Source organism: Schistocerca piceifrons, chromosome X, assembly GCF_021461385.2.
Source record: "Schistocerca piceifrons isolate TAMUIC-IGC-003096 chromosome X, iqSchPice1.1, whole genome shotgun sequence".
Taxonomy (NCBI): domain Eukaryota; kingdom Metazoa; phylum Arthropoda; class Insecta; order Orthoptera; family Acrididae; genus Schistocerca; species Schistocerca piceifrons.
In genome coordinates, this window is record NC_060149.1 from 262,932,488 (window position 1) to 262,948,355 (window position 15,868).

At 40.0% G+C, this 15,868-nt stretch overlaps 1 protein-coding gene across 1 annotated transcript in view; it reads right to left on the reverse strand.

The window, feature by feature from the left end:
• The window catches only part of LOC124721629 (solute carrier family 12 member 9), a 132,557-nt gene that overhangs the window by 37,732 nt on the left and 78,957 nt on the right, over positions 1-15,868 (reverse strand). The window contains exon 9 of the mRNA XM_047246690.1: positions 11,494-11,736. Within this exon, the coding sequence (XP_047102646.1) occupies positions 11,494-11,736 (243 nt within the window). The remainder of the gene's footprint in view (positions 1-11,493; positions 11,737-15,868) is intronic.

The window sequence follows — 15,868 nt, forward strand, 5'->3', positions numbered from 1 at the left end:
ACACAACATTTTTCAACTGTTCAATTGTCCAATGTTTACACTCCTTTCACCAAGCGAGGCGTTGTATGGCATTTACCAGCGTGATGTTTGGCTTATTAAGCAGCCGCTCGACCATGAAATCCAAGTTTTCTCACCTCCCACCTAACTGTCATGGTACTTGCAGTGGATCCTGATGCAGTTTGGAATTCCTGTGTGATAGGGTGGATAGATGTCTGCCTATTAGACATTACAACCCCCATCAACTGTCGGCGGTCTCTATTAGTCAACAGACAAGGTCGGCCTGTATGCTTTCGTGCTGTACATGTCCCGTCACGTTTACACTCCACTATCACATAGGAAATAGTGGACCTAGGGATGTTTAGGAGAGTGGAAATCTCGCATACAGACATATAACACAAGTGACACTCAATCATCTGACCACATTCAAAGTCTGTGAGTTCCGCGGAGTGCCCCATTCAGCTCTCACACAATGTCTAATGACTACTGAGGTCACTGATATGGAGTCACTGGCAGTAGATGGCAGCACAACACACCTAATATGAAAAACGTATGTTTTTGGGGGTGTCCAGATACATTTGATCACATAGTGTAGATATACACAATTTCTTTACATGCGATATTTAAATAATTAAATATATGAATTAGTATCAATCACTAGTACCCAGGACTAATTTATGTACATTTAAAAACTTCATGGTGTTAATTTTGTTCAAATACAGCAATCTGCAACAACCAAATTAGCTTCTTTAACAATGGGAGCCCTTCAATCACTAACATGTCTCTGCTGGAATGGAAACAACAACTAACAATCAAAATACCTGTTATCTGTATCAGGTACATGGGAAATGTTCCAATGGAGAGGATACCATTTATTCCTGTGTAGAAGTTTCAGTTTCATTACAGTTTTATCTTGTTCATGAAAAGAATTCATATAACCAAATTACTTATACGCAAATTTCATTGATGTTTTGCTGTTTCTATACAATGTATGCAAAATAGTAGAAATTTCTCTTGCTGTAACTGCAAACACTGTTCAGAGCCAGAATGTTTGTCACAATGGTTCAGTTTGATATCATGGTCACACTGCCATGAGCTGGTGTGCTGTGGGTCACCTGTTCAAACCTGACTGACAATTATTTGTTGTTAGTATTTATCACTTCCTGAAATTCCTTATATTTGTAATGTTTCTATATTCCATATTTGCATAAACAGCAGCACTCTCCATCCGGGAGTTCAGTTCTGTCTGTAAGTTGGTGTTTGTAATAAATGTGATTTCAGTGTTAAGTGCTGAATTTCACTGACAACCTTGCTTTCTGATTTGGATTCGATTGAGGTTACGAAATGACACTGAAAGAGATACCGGGTACTTCAAAACTTGTGAATCACTGTAGCTCATATTAGGCAATGTAAAAGCTGTCATGGACAGAACCCGGAATACAGACTGCGTTGGACCTACATAACACTGTGAATTCAAATATGACAGACACTGACCAAATCTCACACTTGATGAAAGGAGTCGCAGATGATATTTACCAAGTACTTCAGATAAGGGATGTCACAACAAATTCATTAAATAGTGCCAGCACATCAAGGAAATGCAACAGAGCATAGTTGGACAAAAGAATTATAACTGACTCATGAATGTGGTCACTACGGCAGTTATGGAAGATGATCTTGCCTCTCCCATTCGCCGGGTAGTAATAGAACAGATACAGCAGTTTATCACAGCCAGAACTGCTGCATCAACTAAACAAGAGATAGCAGCCAAGTAAGTCGACCACCATACGTCAGGAGGTAATAAAATGTTAAAGAGGTGTCTCAATCTTTAGCACCAATCTGTATTAACAGTTGAACATCCAAGGAACAATGGATTTAGCCAACTGACTTAAGCTGCAGCTGTCAAACAATGGCCCAGCAAATGACCAACACAGGTACAACCAAATCCTCTGCGAAGAATATGCCCCACAGAAGAATAGGCATTTGGAGGACAAAGGTCAATATGCTCTCATATTTCCACTGTTGTACGCTGCTGTAGAGAAAGAAGACAACACACCATCATATTTCCACTGTTGTACGCTGCTGTAGAGAAAGAAGACAACACACCATCATATTTCCACTGTTGTACGCTGCTGTAGAGAAAGAAGACAACACACCATCATATTTCCACTGTGAACACCCTGGACATGTTGTACGCTGCAGTAGAGAAAGAAGACTAGTGTTTGATGACTACATATCACCAGATGTCAATCACCACAACAGTTTTATTCATGCCAGTAAGCTACACATGATTATAATCTACTTTTGGGGCAAAGATTTACCCAGGACGAGGTAGCTCCCCAACAAAGTACAGCAGTCCCTGTCACTGTACAGAAGTACCAGCCACTCATCAAGTCAACAAATTCAGGGAACTACACAAGGTGAGCCACTACGGAGGTGAGGCAACCACATACTAAAATCCTTCATGGACAACAGCCAACAAGATGTCAGGAAATCTCATCGACATTTTCATTGACAGCCGACCCCTCTGGGCACTAGTCAATTCAGTGACTTCTTTTTCTGTAATGTCAAATGGTTATCACTGCCAGCTAACAACAATTGTGTTGGTTGTCATAAATGGGAAATAAGTCCACCCAACAGGAACACATGTTAGAAGAATAACTTTCAATGAAATAACACAGCCCTTTGTCGTTTTAATAAAATATATTCATAATGTTATTCTCAGATGAGACTTCTTGTAGGCATCACATGCAGTCACAAGCTGTGGAATATCAGAGCTTCTGACTGATGAAGCTGTAACAAAGATTGCTCTGCGTGGTTGCTCGCAGCTGAAGACACTGTTATCCCACCATCACCCCATCAACGTGACGAGTCCCAGTCATCAGTCTAGGTGCTCAGTTAAGAATTGAAGCTTTTGTCCACTGTAAAAAGCTACTCAGGTTCACAAAAGATATTTACATGCCAGCACTGATCATAAGCACTGTAAGTGGTCAAGGATAACTTTGGATCGATAATTGTCGAAAGCAGCTACAACGCATCCCTAAAGGTAAGTATGTGGTGAACCAGTCCAGGAAGGGCAACTTAGTGCCAACAGTGAAGAATCTTACTCTGCTACCACTACAAACAACACAGTGGAGAAAGCTATTATCGAACTACCAATAATATATGGCATGACGAGGAACAATGTCAGCGAGTGTTAGCTGTTCTGCATCAATTTTCAAATGTTATCAAAAGACACGCCAACACACCATATCAACACTGGGGACCATCCACCAAGTTAGCCAGTGCTCATATAGGGTGTCTCCTGCTGAACGATGCACCTTTCAGGAGGAAGTGGACAATGTGTTGAAGGATGACATTGTTGCACCTTCATGGGATCCTTGATTCTCCCTCTGGTCCTTGTGAAGGAGGAGGACAGCACATTATGTTTCTCCATTGACAACTGAACAAACTCATGAAAAAAGATGTTTATGCATTGTTGAGCGTTGTTGACACCCCACACTGCTTGAAAGGAGCAAAGTATTTCCCAACTATGGACATGTAGCCACTAGCCAATTGAGGTTGACCATCCACCAATCCAGATGACTGGGAACAGACAGACTTTGTATTACCAGATGACTTCTATGAGTTCTACATTATGACATTTAGACAACTTAGCACTCCAGCCACCTTTGGACAAACTGCTTCAACACTTTAAATGTCACTGCTATCAGTAGAACACTGTCATTTTTTCAAACACATCTGAAGAACATCACAGCCACCTGACAACCATGTTGAAGTGTGGTCAAACCGCAGGCCTCCACTCAAATCTGAAAAAGTGCCTGTTTGTTCCCCGAGAAATAAAATTCTTTACACACCTAGTTAAGGGCAATGAAATCCATCCTGATCCAGAGATAATATGAGCAGCTACATATTTTCTGACTCCTCAACTCATTGGTAATGTGACAAGCTGTCTCACAATGTGATCACAGTACCACTTAGTCACAAAGGACTTCTGTAGCAAGGCACATCCCTTGTAAGACCTACTGCATGAAAAAGCCAAAGGAAGAAAGACTGGTTTTTTAATGTCCCATCAACATCAATGTCCTTAGAGACTGAGCACCTGCTCAGATTTTGTCAAGGATGGGGAAGGAAATCGCTCGTGTCCTTTCAACAGAATCACCCCGGCATTTGCCTAGAGTGCTTTAGGGAAATCATGGAAAACCTAAATCTGGATGGCTGGATGCAGGTTTGAACCGTTGTCCTCCCAAATGCAAGTCCAGTGTGCTAAGCACTGCGCCACCTCACTCAGTATTGCATGAAAAAGCCAAATTCTGCTAGAACAAGGTGCAAGAAATATCTTTGTCCTTAAGGAGGGGTGGTGTTATCTCCAGTCCTAGCATCATACGATGAGAATGATATGACAGAATTTCACACAAATATTAGCAGTTATGGGATACGTGCAGTTCTTGAGGAAACTCAGGAAGGTGATTGAAAGGTGACAGCTTATGCTTCCTGAGTTCTCTCTAGGTCTGAGATGAACTACTTTACAACCGATAAAGAGTGCCTTGTAACTGTTTGGGCCCTAAACAATTTTGGGCCATATTTATTGGCCAAACCTTTCAGTGTTGTGACAAATCATCATTATATATGCTGACTGATTAGCCTAAAGGATGCGTCAGGCCAACTGGCAATGCGGGCAGACACAAACACAAGGATACCAGATGCCTATCAAGGAATCCTCTGGCAGAACAGAGCGGCATGAACAAAATCTCCATCATTGCTGCATTGAATGATATTGCTGTTCAACAGAGTTAAGATAAATCATTGCTGAAGGAGGAGGAACTGACTCGGGGGGAATTCAATTTGATACATAGAACATTACATATGAGGAACTATGATCCAACTGCAGAAATTGTTGCTCATCATCCCAGCTCATCTAGTCAGCTATCCTGAAGATTTTCCATGACACTCCAACGTTAGGTCACCACGGACTCCTGAAGACTCTACACAGGGTCAGTCACAACTATCACTAGACAAATTTCTACCAATTGGTCAGACAGTATGTGAGCTACAGTATGGAATGCCAGCAATGGAAACATACATCATATTTATCTCTAGGCACTTGGTGCCACTTCTGCCTTCAGCAACACCATTCCCCTGAATTGGAATTGACCTTTTGGGAAGATTCCTGAAGTTAAACGGGAACCAGTGGATAATAATCTGCAGTGACTACCTCAACTGCTATGCTGCCACTAAAGCTGTGCTGAATCCCAATCCCCCCAAAATTGCTAGGTTCCTTGCAGAATACATCATTTTGAAACATGGTAAACCCTGCATGATGATATCTGATCATGGAAAAGTTTTCCTGCAGAGACAAGTTCAGACGTAATTTTTGCGACATCACCCACAGGACGACAACTGCCTACCACCCACAGACAATCGGCCTTAAATGATGCTTTAGTAAGACATTGGCAGCTATAATCTTCATGTACACTGTTAAAAACAGATATTGGCATCCAATACTGCCTATTGTGATATTTGAATACAACACAGTGAAGCAACACACTTCACATTGTTCTTTCTGCTCACCTGTCGTGAGACCATAACTATAATGGACACACTGTTCCCATTTTGACTGGATGATACTCAGCTGGCTCACATGAAACACCTCACCACCAGGACTGAAAATGCAAGACAGCTGGCTCACATACAGATCTGGGATTGCCAAGAGAAGAACCAAAGGCACTATAATGCCAAGCATTGGTGAATGAGATTAAGTCAGGTAGGCTCAGTAGGAATTTTTGTGCCCATGAAGAAAGTGCTACTTTGGGCACTATGGAGTCCATCACTTGTCGGACATCACATACGAAGTCAAGTATTACGATCTTTCATCGAGAAGACAAGGGCACAGGCATTCTTCTGTATAGAGCCCTACCACAATTCTGAGGTGCAATTTGATGATGGGAGCACCTTATTGAAGGGAATGGAAGACCCGATCGACAGTCATGAAGCTTCAACAGAAGGTGCTACCATTGATGCTCATCATAGTGAAGAGAACTGGATAAAATGACCAGAATGCAAGGATCTGCCAGTGCTGCCATACAGAGGACCACTAACAAGATCTAGATCAAGAGTGCTGTAGACACTGCTTGAAGCACGACTGGGCCATGTGTCAATCCAGCCTGGCTATCACTGACACCTTGACATCATGGATATTGTTATGTCATAAAAGAGTAGACTGAAGAGTGCAATGGCACTTTATTTGTCTTCAGTGGTGAGAGTAGGTTCTGTCTGTATGTGAGTGATGGACATACAAGTGTATAGCATAGACGTGGTGAGCTGCCTATTTGATAGTGAATTCGCCCACAACAGACAGATCCCATCCAAGGCTTTTTGGTGGTGGGAGGGGGGAGGGGGGGGAATCAGTTACATTTCACAGTAACATTTGGTGTTTCTGCAGGGTGAAGTAACCAGTGCCCACTACATTACACAGGCTGTTACCCCCACGATAATGCCATTTCTTTGACAGGAAAGTGATGTGCTTTTTCAACTGCAAGATACACATCCATATACACCTGCTGTGATGCAACAAGCTCTTCATGGTGTACAACAACTACCATAGCCAGCAAGATCACCAGATCTCTCACCAACTGAACATGTATGGGACACTATAAAGTGGGAACTTGCTCATTCTCCAGGGCCTGCAAGAGCCATTGCCAAATTGCAACAATAGGCACAAGATGTTTGGAGCAGTCTATCGCAGGATGCCATTGCACACCTTTATGATCATTTGTATGTGAGGATACACGCCTGCATTGCTGCCCAAGGGGGATACCCTATATCAATGTTGTTGTTTAGATACCGTTTACTGTGACATGTGTTTCATTTGGTCTGATTTTCTTATCATATATTCCTACAATGATCAAAAACCTGTCACCTCATGTCAATAAAATGACCTTGTGCTTGAGAGTGTTGCATTTTTTCCTTGTAATGTATTACATACTCATACTACTTACAATTTTTCATGTAGAATAATGTGTGCTCCCAAACAAGAGATTGAAACACATTGGGCATGTGTGTCCACCTTCCCCCTCCTCTTCCCTAGTCTTCAGCATCCCACAAACAGAGGAACTGTGGTCATCACTGTAATGTTCAGTACTTCATCTCTGAGCATTAAGCAGCTGCAGTGAGGCGGAGCATGTGACAAACAAACGCTGCACCCCAAAGTTTAAAATCTGTACCTTCAGGCGGTCATAACTGCATTCTATCAGAATTATGAATCAAGTTTTTGTGCAGGATCTATTGCGGGGGATGATATTTTGCATTCGTGCTTTTTTTCTTCTTGAAATATGAGGTCAAGTTAGTGATGTTTCTTTGCAAGAGGAAAGACTGTCAAATGAACAAAGTCAACATTGTAATTTTTTTTAAGGTTTCATTATTCACTTGTGGCCCATAGGTGATTTCAGCATGTGGTCATTATCAAGCGCTTCAAAAATCAAAACTCCATCTATACTTCACAGCCACTGGAATAACATCGAAGTGTAAACAAAACTGTCCACTACATGTACATCAGAACAAGAAAGAGTATACACTCTGGTAACAGGGATAAAACTGACACACACATTCCAATTGATCATCCTTCATTTCTCAAATCAAACTATATATATATAAAACCTATGCACCACAGAGCAGTTATGCAAACTGGTCACAAATTGATATTTATACACGTACTGACAAAAAATACAAACTTTGGTGGCCATCTGATGAATGTGTGATACTGCAGGGCAATTCCACCATGCAGCTGGCACAGACAGTAAATGGGACATGTCGATATCAGGGCATAAAGTCTTTGCAAATTTCATTCCATGTACTCAGCTGGTCAGTAGACAGGCGCATGAACAGCATATGCAGATGTCAGTGTTTCAGAGAGGACATGTAGTTGGGCTTGAAGAAGCTTATTGGAGTAACCAGCTAATCACTCGACATTTGAATAGGAGCAATGCCACTATTCAACGAAACTGGCAGGAATGGTTGAACCACGGCCAAATACAGTGTCAAGAAGGAAACGGTTGACCTAGAGAGATGACAATGTAACGACTAAGCAAATCATCAGACTGCACTCAGAGCCCCAGATTCATCATTATTAATGATCTGACATGCAACTGGTACTTCAGTGACCCCAAGGACCATTAATAAGTGGATCATGAAAAGGCACCCCTCGCGCCGATTACCAATGACCTCTGTACATGGAGAAGCCTATCTGCATTGGTGTTGGATGTATTTGGCCTGGAATCTCATTGAGTAGGGTAGAATTGTCTTCAGTGATGAGTTCTGCTTTGCACTGAGCCCCAATGACCAATGAAGATGTGTCTAGAGATGCCCCAGACAGCGGTAGCATACGAACCAGACTGTCATCGGCCCCATGTTCCAACAACCTGGAGTTACGGTATGGGTTGAAACTTTATTTCATAGCAGGGCCCTTTGGTTGTTATATGTGCACCCTTACAGCACAGCAGTACATCAATGATATTCCAAGTCTCATTTTGTTATTTGTCATGGCAAGCCATCCTGTACTTGCATTTCAGCAAGTTAATGCCCACACACACAGGCTGAGAGTTTCTACTGCTCGTCTTCATGCTTACCAAACCCTATCTTGGCCAGCAAGGTGGTCGTATCTCTGCCTAATTGAGAAGGTTTGGAGCAGGGGCCTCCAATCAGCCCAGGATTTTGATGATGTAATGCACCAATAGGACAGAAATTGGCACAATATCCCTTAGAAGGGCATCCAACAACTCTATCAATCAATGACAAGTCAAATAACTGCTTGCATAATGGCCATAGGTGGACCAAAGTGTTACTAACTTGGTTAATTTGTGAGATTGAACTTTATCAAGAACACAGAATGAGATTGATAACAACACACTTCGGGCCAAACCAAGTAAGAAAAAGACATGGGCAAATCCATGCACCCGCCTTGAGGAATTCCACATTGACCACACAGCAATCAGCTGGACAAACACTAAAGAGATCATGAACACAAAGGTCAGGAAGAATACAAGAATGGAATTGGATCATTATCTTACAGAATTTAAGTGCCTTTGGATTCCAAACAGGGACAGACTGCCACAGACGAATAGAAGCACCAAAAACATAAAGGTAGACGAGACAAATTAAGACACAATCGATCCAGATACGAGGAAGGAATTGAATCATTCGATGAATGGGATGACATGAAGCGAAATATGGTGAAACAGGCTGAACTATGGGGAAAGGAAGAAAAGAAACAGAAGCACTTGTGGCAGAACAAGGAATGTGAGGAAGCGGTAGAGACTCACAGGAAACCCTGAAGGGACTTCAGCAGCACGAGGGACCCAGAAATATGGGAAGTTTTCTTGGGAGCAAGAAAGGAAGCAGCCCAAACAATAAGATGGACCAGAAGAAAAGATGAAGCAGGAACTGGACGAGACTGAGACTAACTTCAGGAAAAACAACAGCACACACTTTTTTGGGAAATTCAAAAAGAGTCTGATTGGATACAAGGGTAGAGAACTGTTTATAAGAGATACGAAAGAGGAGCTGGCTGTTAGTGCAAAGGAGAACTGTAGGATTTTTGCAGAGTACTTTCATGACCTGCTGAACTTTGAACTACCTGAAAACTAGCTGGAACTGGGGACTGACACAGAAGAGAGATACCCACACCCTGTAACCAGGGATGAAGTCGCACATGCCATAAGTGATCCACAGAATAACAGGGCTACTGGAGAAGATGGTATCGCAGCCAAAATGAAAAAGTGGAGAGGCAACAAAGCAATAGACAACATGACCAACATAATCCACCAGATCTGGAGAACTAATAAGTTGCCAGAAGAACGGAAGAATGCAATTGTAATACCGATACGTAAGAAGGGGAACAAGAGAGATGCAAACAACTACAGAGAAATATCGCTACTACAGGTCAGATACAAGTGCTGTCAAAACTATTGCTCAAGAGAGTACAACAACAGGTATAAAGTACAGCTGGCGACTACCATGCGGGATTCAGGAAGGGAAGAGGATGTATAGAACAGTTATTCATCCTGAAGCAACTGATAGAACATAGGGCATTAAAAAACAAAAAGAGAGTAATAACCTTTGTGGACTTCACAAAGCATATGACTCCAGCGACAGACAGACTCTTTTTAGGATCCTGAAGAACAGAGGACATTATGGAACTACCCAAGGACTCATAAAAAAATTGACAGACAAAAAAGCAAGGGTGAGATTCAGAGGAGCACTGTCAGGAGAATTTGAGATCAAGACTGGTGTTAAACAGGGAGACGGATTGTCACCATTGTTGTTCAATATAGCACAGGATGAAGTGATCAGGTAGTGGAGAGCAATAAACGAGGAAATGGGAATACCAAAGACCCATGTGGAGGACATAAAGGACAACATGGCTCAAGTGGACTGCCTAGGCTCTGCAGACGACATAGCAATAGTAAGTGAGATGGAAGAAGACACAAAGATACAACTCGACAACTTAAGTAAGGTAGCCATAAAGGACTGAGGGTCGCCTATAACAAGACGACATTAAATACCACTGCAGACTGGGAAATACCGGAAGGCACTGTGCAAATGGTGAACAAATTTAAATACCTGGGAGAATTTATAACAGGAAGGAAAAGGATCAAGGAGGGAATAACAGAGAGGATAAAGAATTGAGGTCAGCCATCTGTATGGCAAGAGAGATATACAATAAAAAGAATATATACACAGAGGCAAAGATAAGCCACTACAATGCAACGGTGAGGAATGCAGTATTATATGCTGCTGAGATGATGACACTAGGAAGAAACGGGGCAGAACAACTAGACAGAAAAAAGAGAGAAAAATACTAGGTCCCAAAAGAGGTGGAGGGAGATGGTTGCGAAGACCTAGGGAAGAACTGTACCAGAACATGAGAACACTATTCGGGAAAATCAGACTTAAAAGGGCAAGGTTTGCTGGACATGTAATTAGGATGAGTATGGACAGAATGATGAAAAGAGTGTAGGAAACAACAGGGAGGACAAGGGGAAAGACAGGAACCAAGTGGGTTGTTGAACTTCGGAAGGACTGGTTGGAATTGAGGATCAAGGTCGAAGGAAAGGAAAATTGGAGGGACAAATATGCGCCGACCAATATGCCGGAGATCAACGACAGAGAAGAATACAGGAAAATATTAGAGTGTCACCAGTGGAACCGACAGGAGAAAAGGACACTGAAGACCTCGGAAGAAGAGCGCGAGAGAAGAAGAGAAAGAATGAAAAGGTTCTGGGAGAAGAAGAGGAAAACGCAGTCCACGAAGGGGCTACCCATGGTCCTACAAAGGCCGTAACGCAAGAAGAAGAAGAAGAAGAAGAAGAAGAAGAAGAAGAAGAAATCTCCTCAGGTGGTGACAGAGTTTGCTTACTGAAAACAATGCCCTAATAAACTTTCATTATACTTAATATATGAATAAATGTAGTAAACCAAATAGTCACATTAGTAACTTACCTTCAAATGGTCAACTAATTCCAGCCAATGTGTGTATTCATAAGCAGTGACATCACGATCATGGTCACGGAAATCTCCAATTTTAACATGGCCCAAAACATACAGGCCACTTTTCTTCAAATCATTCACAAAGTGAATCAATGGACAAGATGTTCTTGGATTACTTACTAAAAGTAACATCTGTGGTCGCCAGAATTTTACATGGTCCTTTCTCGAATCCAGCAACAACAAATATTTGCGCACCTATAACAAATGTTGGAAATTCTGCCATTTATGAAGGTCTGTTGGATGTTACCTATCAGCTTTACACCAAACAGATAAACTAAATGGTACACTTTTTACATACTGAAAGTTTAAATAAAATTATACATTTCATTAATATAAAAATGTGCTTTACAAAAAACTACAAAAGATATTTCTAAAAATATTTTCTTTTACATTCTTTAAATATTCCTTCCGAATGTATTGGCTCAAACTATTACCACGCTGCCGTAACCATAAACTGTGAATGAGCACGTCAAAAGACAGCAACTTCAATTATACTAGAGAGACATAAATAGTATTTATTCCATACCATAAAATAGTATTTTTACATATAAGGATGAAAGCACAATGGATGTGTAAACCACAAAAAGAACACGCATATACGCAACTATAAATAAGAAAATAAAACAGTCATATACCTAATGGTTAGTTTGAACACCTCACCATTTTACTTGGCATGGCATGCATTTACCTTCTTATGAACAGCAAATAAACAATTTAATATGGCATCAAGTGCTTCCAGAAAAACAAGGTAAGTTGTAATAGCAGTTCACAGACAACTTCAATTCTGTTTATGTACTTTCACTGTTACACAATAAAGATTCTAGAGTAATCATACTAAATAACAAGAGACTTTCAGATACTCATAACTGCTACTTTCATTCATTGTAATATGTGGTAGCAACAATGTAAAACAGATCACAGAACTTATTCTTCAGTATTCTGAAAAACAGATTACTAATGCAACATATTACTGATGCAACATAACTTTTCTTCTGAACACTAATTTCAAAGTGTCCTGTAGTGTAAAATAAGATGTTTCAACATAGATTTGCTGGAATTCATAGGATTCATATTGTATTTACAACAATGTGTCTCCATCAGCTGTGACTCAGTGATCCAATACTGTCAAATGTTTTTTTATTCCAGTCTTTGATCACAACATCAATTCTTTTGACGATGACCGGATTCAGTCAGTAATGACTATCCTCAGATTTACAATATAAAAATATACACACCTAGTGAGCAGTGTGTCTTGCAACACAATACAGCATTATGTATCACAATATACTATCATACAACCAGGGAAACGTACAGATAAAATACGGTAAAAGGTACCTTTTCTACACATGTCCTAAAGTGATAAGGCCTTAATAGCATTGTTAAAACATATACTCAGCACAGCATCGTCACATAGATCTAAAATAAGGTGTAGAATAGGCCACTTAGTCCACATAGTCATTTTTGCAACTGGCTACTGAAGTGAAGTAGCTACTAGAAATATGTTTTCCTACATTCTACATAGATGTCGCTACTGTGGGCTTAGATGTAATCATCATTTACATAAGAAACATAATCTGATAAAAACACATTAGGTCAAATACATGTAGCAGACTTTTAATATTGATAACTATTATAGAAACCAATTGTGACACAGTAAAAGATGAATATAGTTACACATATAAAATTATTAAAAAGGAAATATGTAAAGATAATAGGCCTGATACTTTTCTGGTGAATTTACAGTCAAAAATTGACATATGTAATACATTGCCTGTAGCAACCTATAAATTACCTATGAAAGATAAAAAGTATATATGACAGCTGAATAAAAGACAGATTAATGATCAGCACCCTCTGTTGGGTCGGTCGCCAGGACATTATGTAGGTGCGCACCGATTGTAAGAACTTAACCACTAGAGGGCTTTACATACATTGTGATGTGTCTCCCACAGAAAATGTTTGAACAACATATTAACAGTGAATAAATAAAATTATCTGGTCTGGTCATACAATCCATGAATAGGTAGGACATAATCAGTTACACAATTAGAGCGACGAATGTATGGAAGTAAGCAAATGCCTACTGTTCTCAACAATCATCAAGCAAGGCTAGGTATAAATATGTGAGGCATTATTTGGTTATTGTAGTACATTATCAAACAAAGCAAAGTAGGCACTGGGCACAAAATCGCTTTGTCCATTGAGTACCCTAGTAGGCTCATGCTTTTTGGCCTTGTAAATCTCCAACTCCTCCAACATTTCGCTGGTTTATGATAGTATATTGCGATACATAATGCTGTATTGTGTTGAAAGACACACTGCTCACCAGGTGTATATATTTTTATATTGTGATTCTGAGGATGGCCATTACTGGCTGAAACCGGTCATTGTCAAAAGAATTGATATTGTGATCATAGACTGGAATAAAAAACATTTGACAATATTAGATCACTGCTCATATACACGACTATGTCACAACTGGTGAAACTAGTGCCATGTCTGGCTCGTGACAGAGTCAAAAGGCTCTGTAAACTGAAGGAGAAAATCAGTACTGTGGTAATGAATATTATATTCAATAAGCAGTGTCTTGCAGTAGGTGTCACACCGAAATATGCGAAAGTGAACATTAAACAATGGTCAGCCCTCCCCTTGTTAATTAAAGCCAAAAGTGAGAGGAACTGGATTAGGGCCCAATTACGTGAATCGTATAAACATAAAGAGTTGCTAAGTACAGAAGCTTCCGATTTACATTTGCAATTAAGTAATGAACTGTCTAGTACTCAGTTTCAATTCGTTTGGCAAGAAATTTCTAACAGAGTAAGGATTAATGTAGAAAGAATAGAAAAGAGGCCTAACAAAAAGTTAGGTGTACTGCTAAAGCGTCAGAAGGCTAATGTTGAATAAAGTAGGGAGGGTGTTGGACAACATCGCTTTTATGATAGAGTAGCTAACTTGATAAATATCGAATTGAATGGGGATGAAAATACTCTGTTGAATAAAGGTTTACAATATAACATTACTCCAAATCCTAATAATTGAACCATTACAAGAGTCATAGTCGAAACTAAAATGGCGTGTGAAGCAGCTAAGATAATGAAACTAGAAGTTGTGGACACAGCCGTTAAAGTTAATAAAGCTGTATCCAGCCAGTGTAACTCTTCTAATGCCATCAATCATGAGAATCGTATCCTAAAAAATCATAATACAAAGTCAGAAAAAGAGAAGGCAATGGTTATTCACGCAGACAAGGGCGATACTGCAATCCTTATATATGAAGGGGACTATATTAAGAAAACGGAGGAATTCTTCTTTGAAAATGAGATAATAGAAGTTCACAGGGCCCCAACGCAGAAGTTCCAGATAGATCTATGGAAAAACATAGAGAGCTCCCAATGTCTGCTTAACAATTACGAAAAGAAATAGCTAAACATGATGAATCCTAAGGTCCCCCAACTGAGATCGCACGTTAAGGTACATAAGAAGGGAAACCCAGTCCGTCCAATTGTTAATAATTTGTCATCACCATGTTCTAAACTAAATAAGTTTCTTAACAACAAACTTAAAGCAGTGTACACTTTCTCTACCAATTTTGAGGTGAAAAACAGTTATTTATATATATTCCAAATACTGTGACACTAGCTTCACTAGATGTAAAAAACATCTACAGTAGTGTCCCAATAAAGGAAACAATTCAGATCATTAAACGTAATCTACTATATCATAACAAGATTAATACTGCAGAATACACAGAATTAATAGAACTTTTAGAATATGCATTAACTTATAACTATTTTATCTTCAATGGCAAAATATATCAACAAAAAGATGGTATTTTGATGGGTAACAGTTTGGCTGGTACATTAGCAGACATTTTCATGAATAACTTAGAATGTAAGTTCTTTGTTATGTTTCCACGACTGACAGACAAGACTATATATTATAAACGTTATGTCGACGACATCTTGTTACTGTTAGAGGGGGACGAGAATGAAGTTACCGCATTTGCTCAAGCCATAGGCAGCATGCAGCAAAAAATAGTGTTTACTACAGAAATAGAAGAAGCGAGCTCCATTAACTATTTAGACCTCACCATTAAGAAGGTTGTTACCAGACATAAATTTTCAATTTTCAGAAAGCTTACATGTACAGATACTATTATTGGAGCCAGTTCATGCCATCCGCCGCGATATAAAAGGGCCTTTTTCACCTCTATGATCCACCAACTTTTTCGATTACCATTAGCCGACAATGAAATACGCCAAGAATTTAGTATATTACAGCAAATTGCAGTAGCCAACGGTTTCTCGGCAAATGATGTTATGTGCCC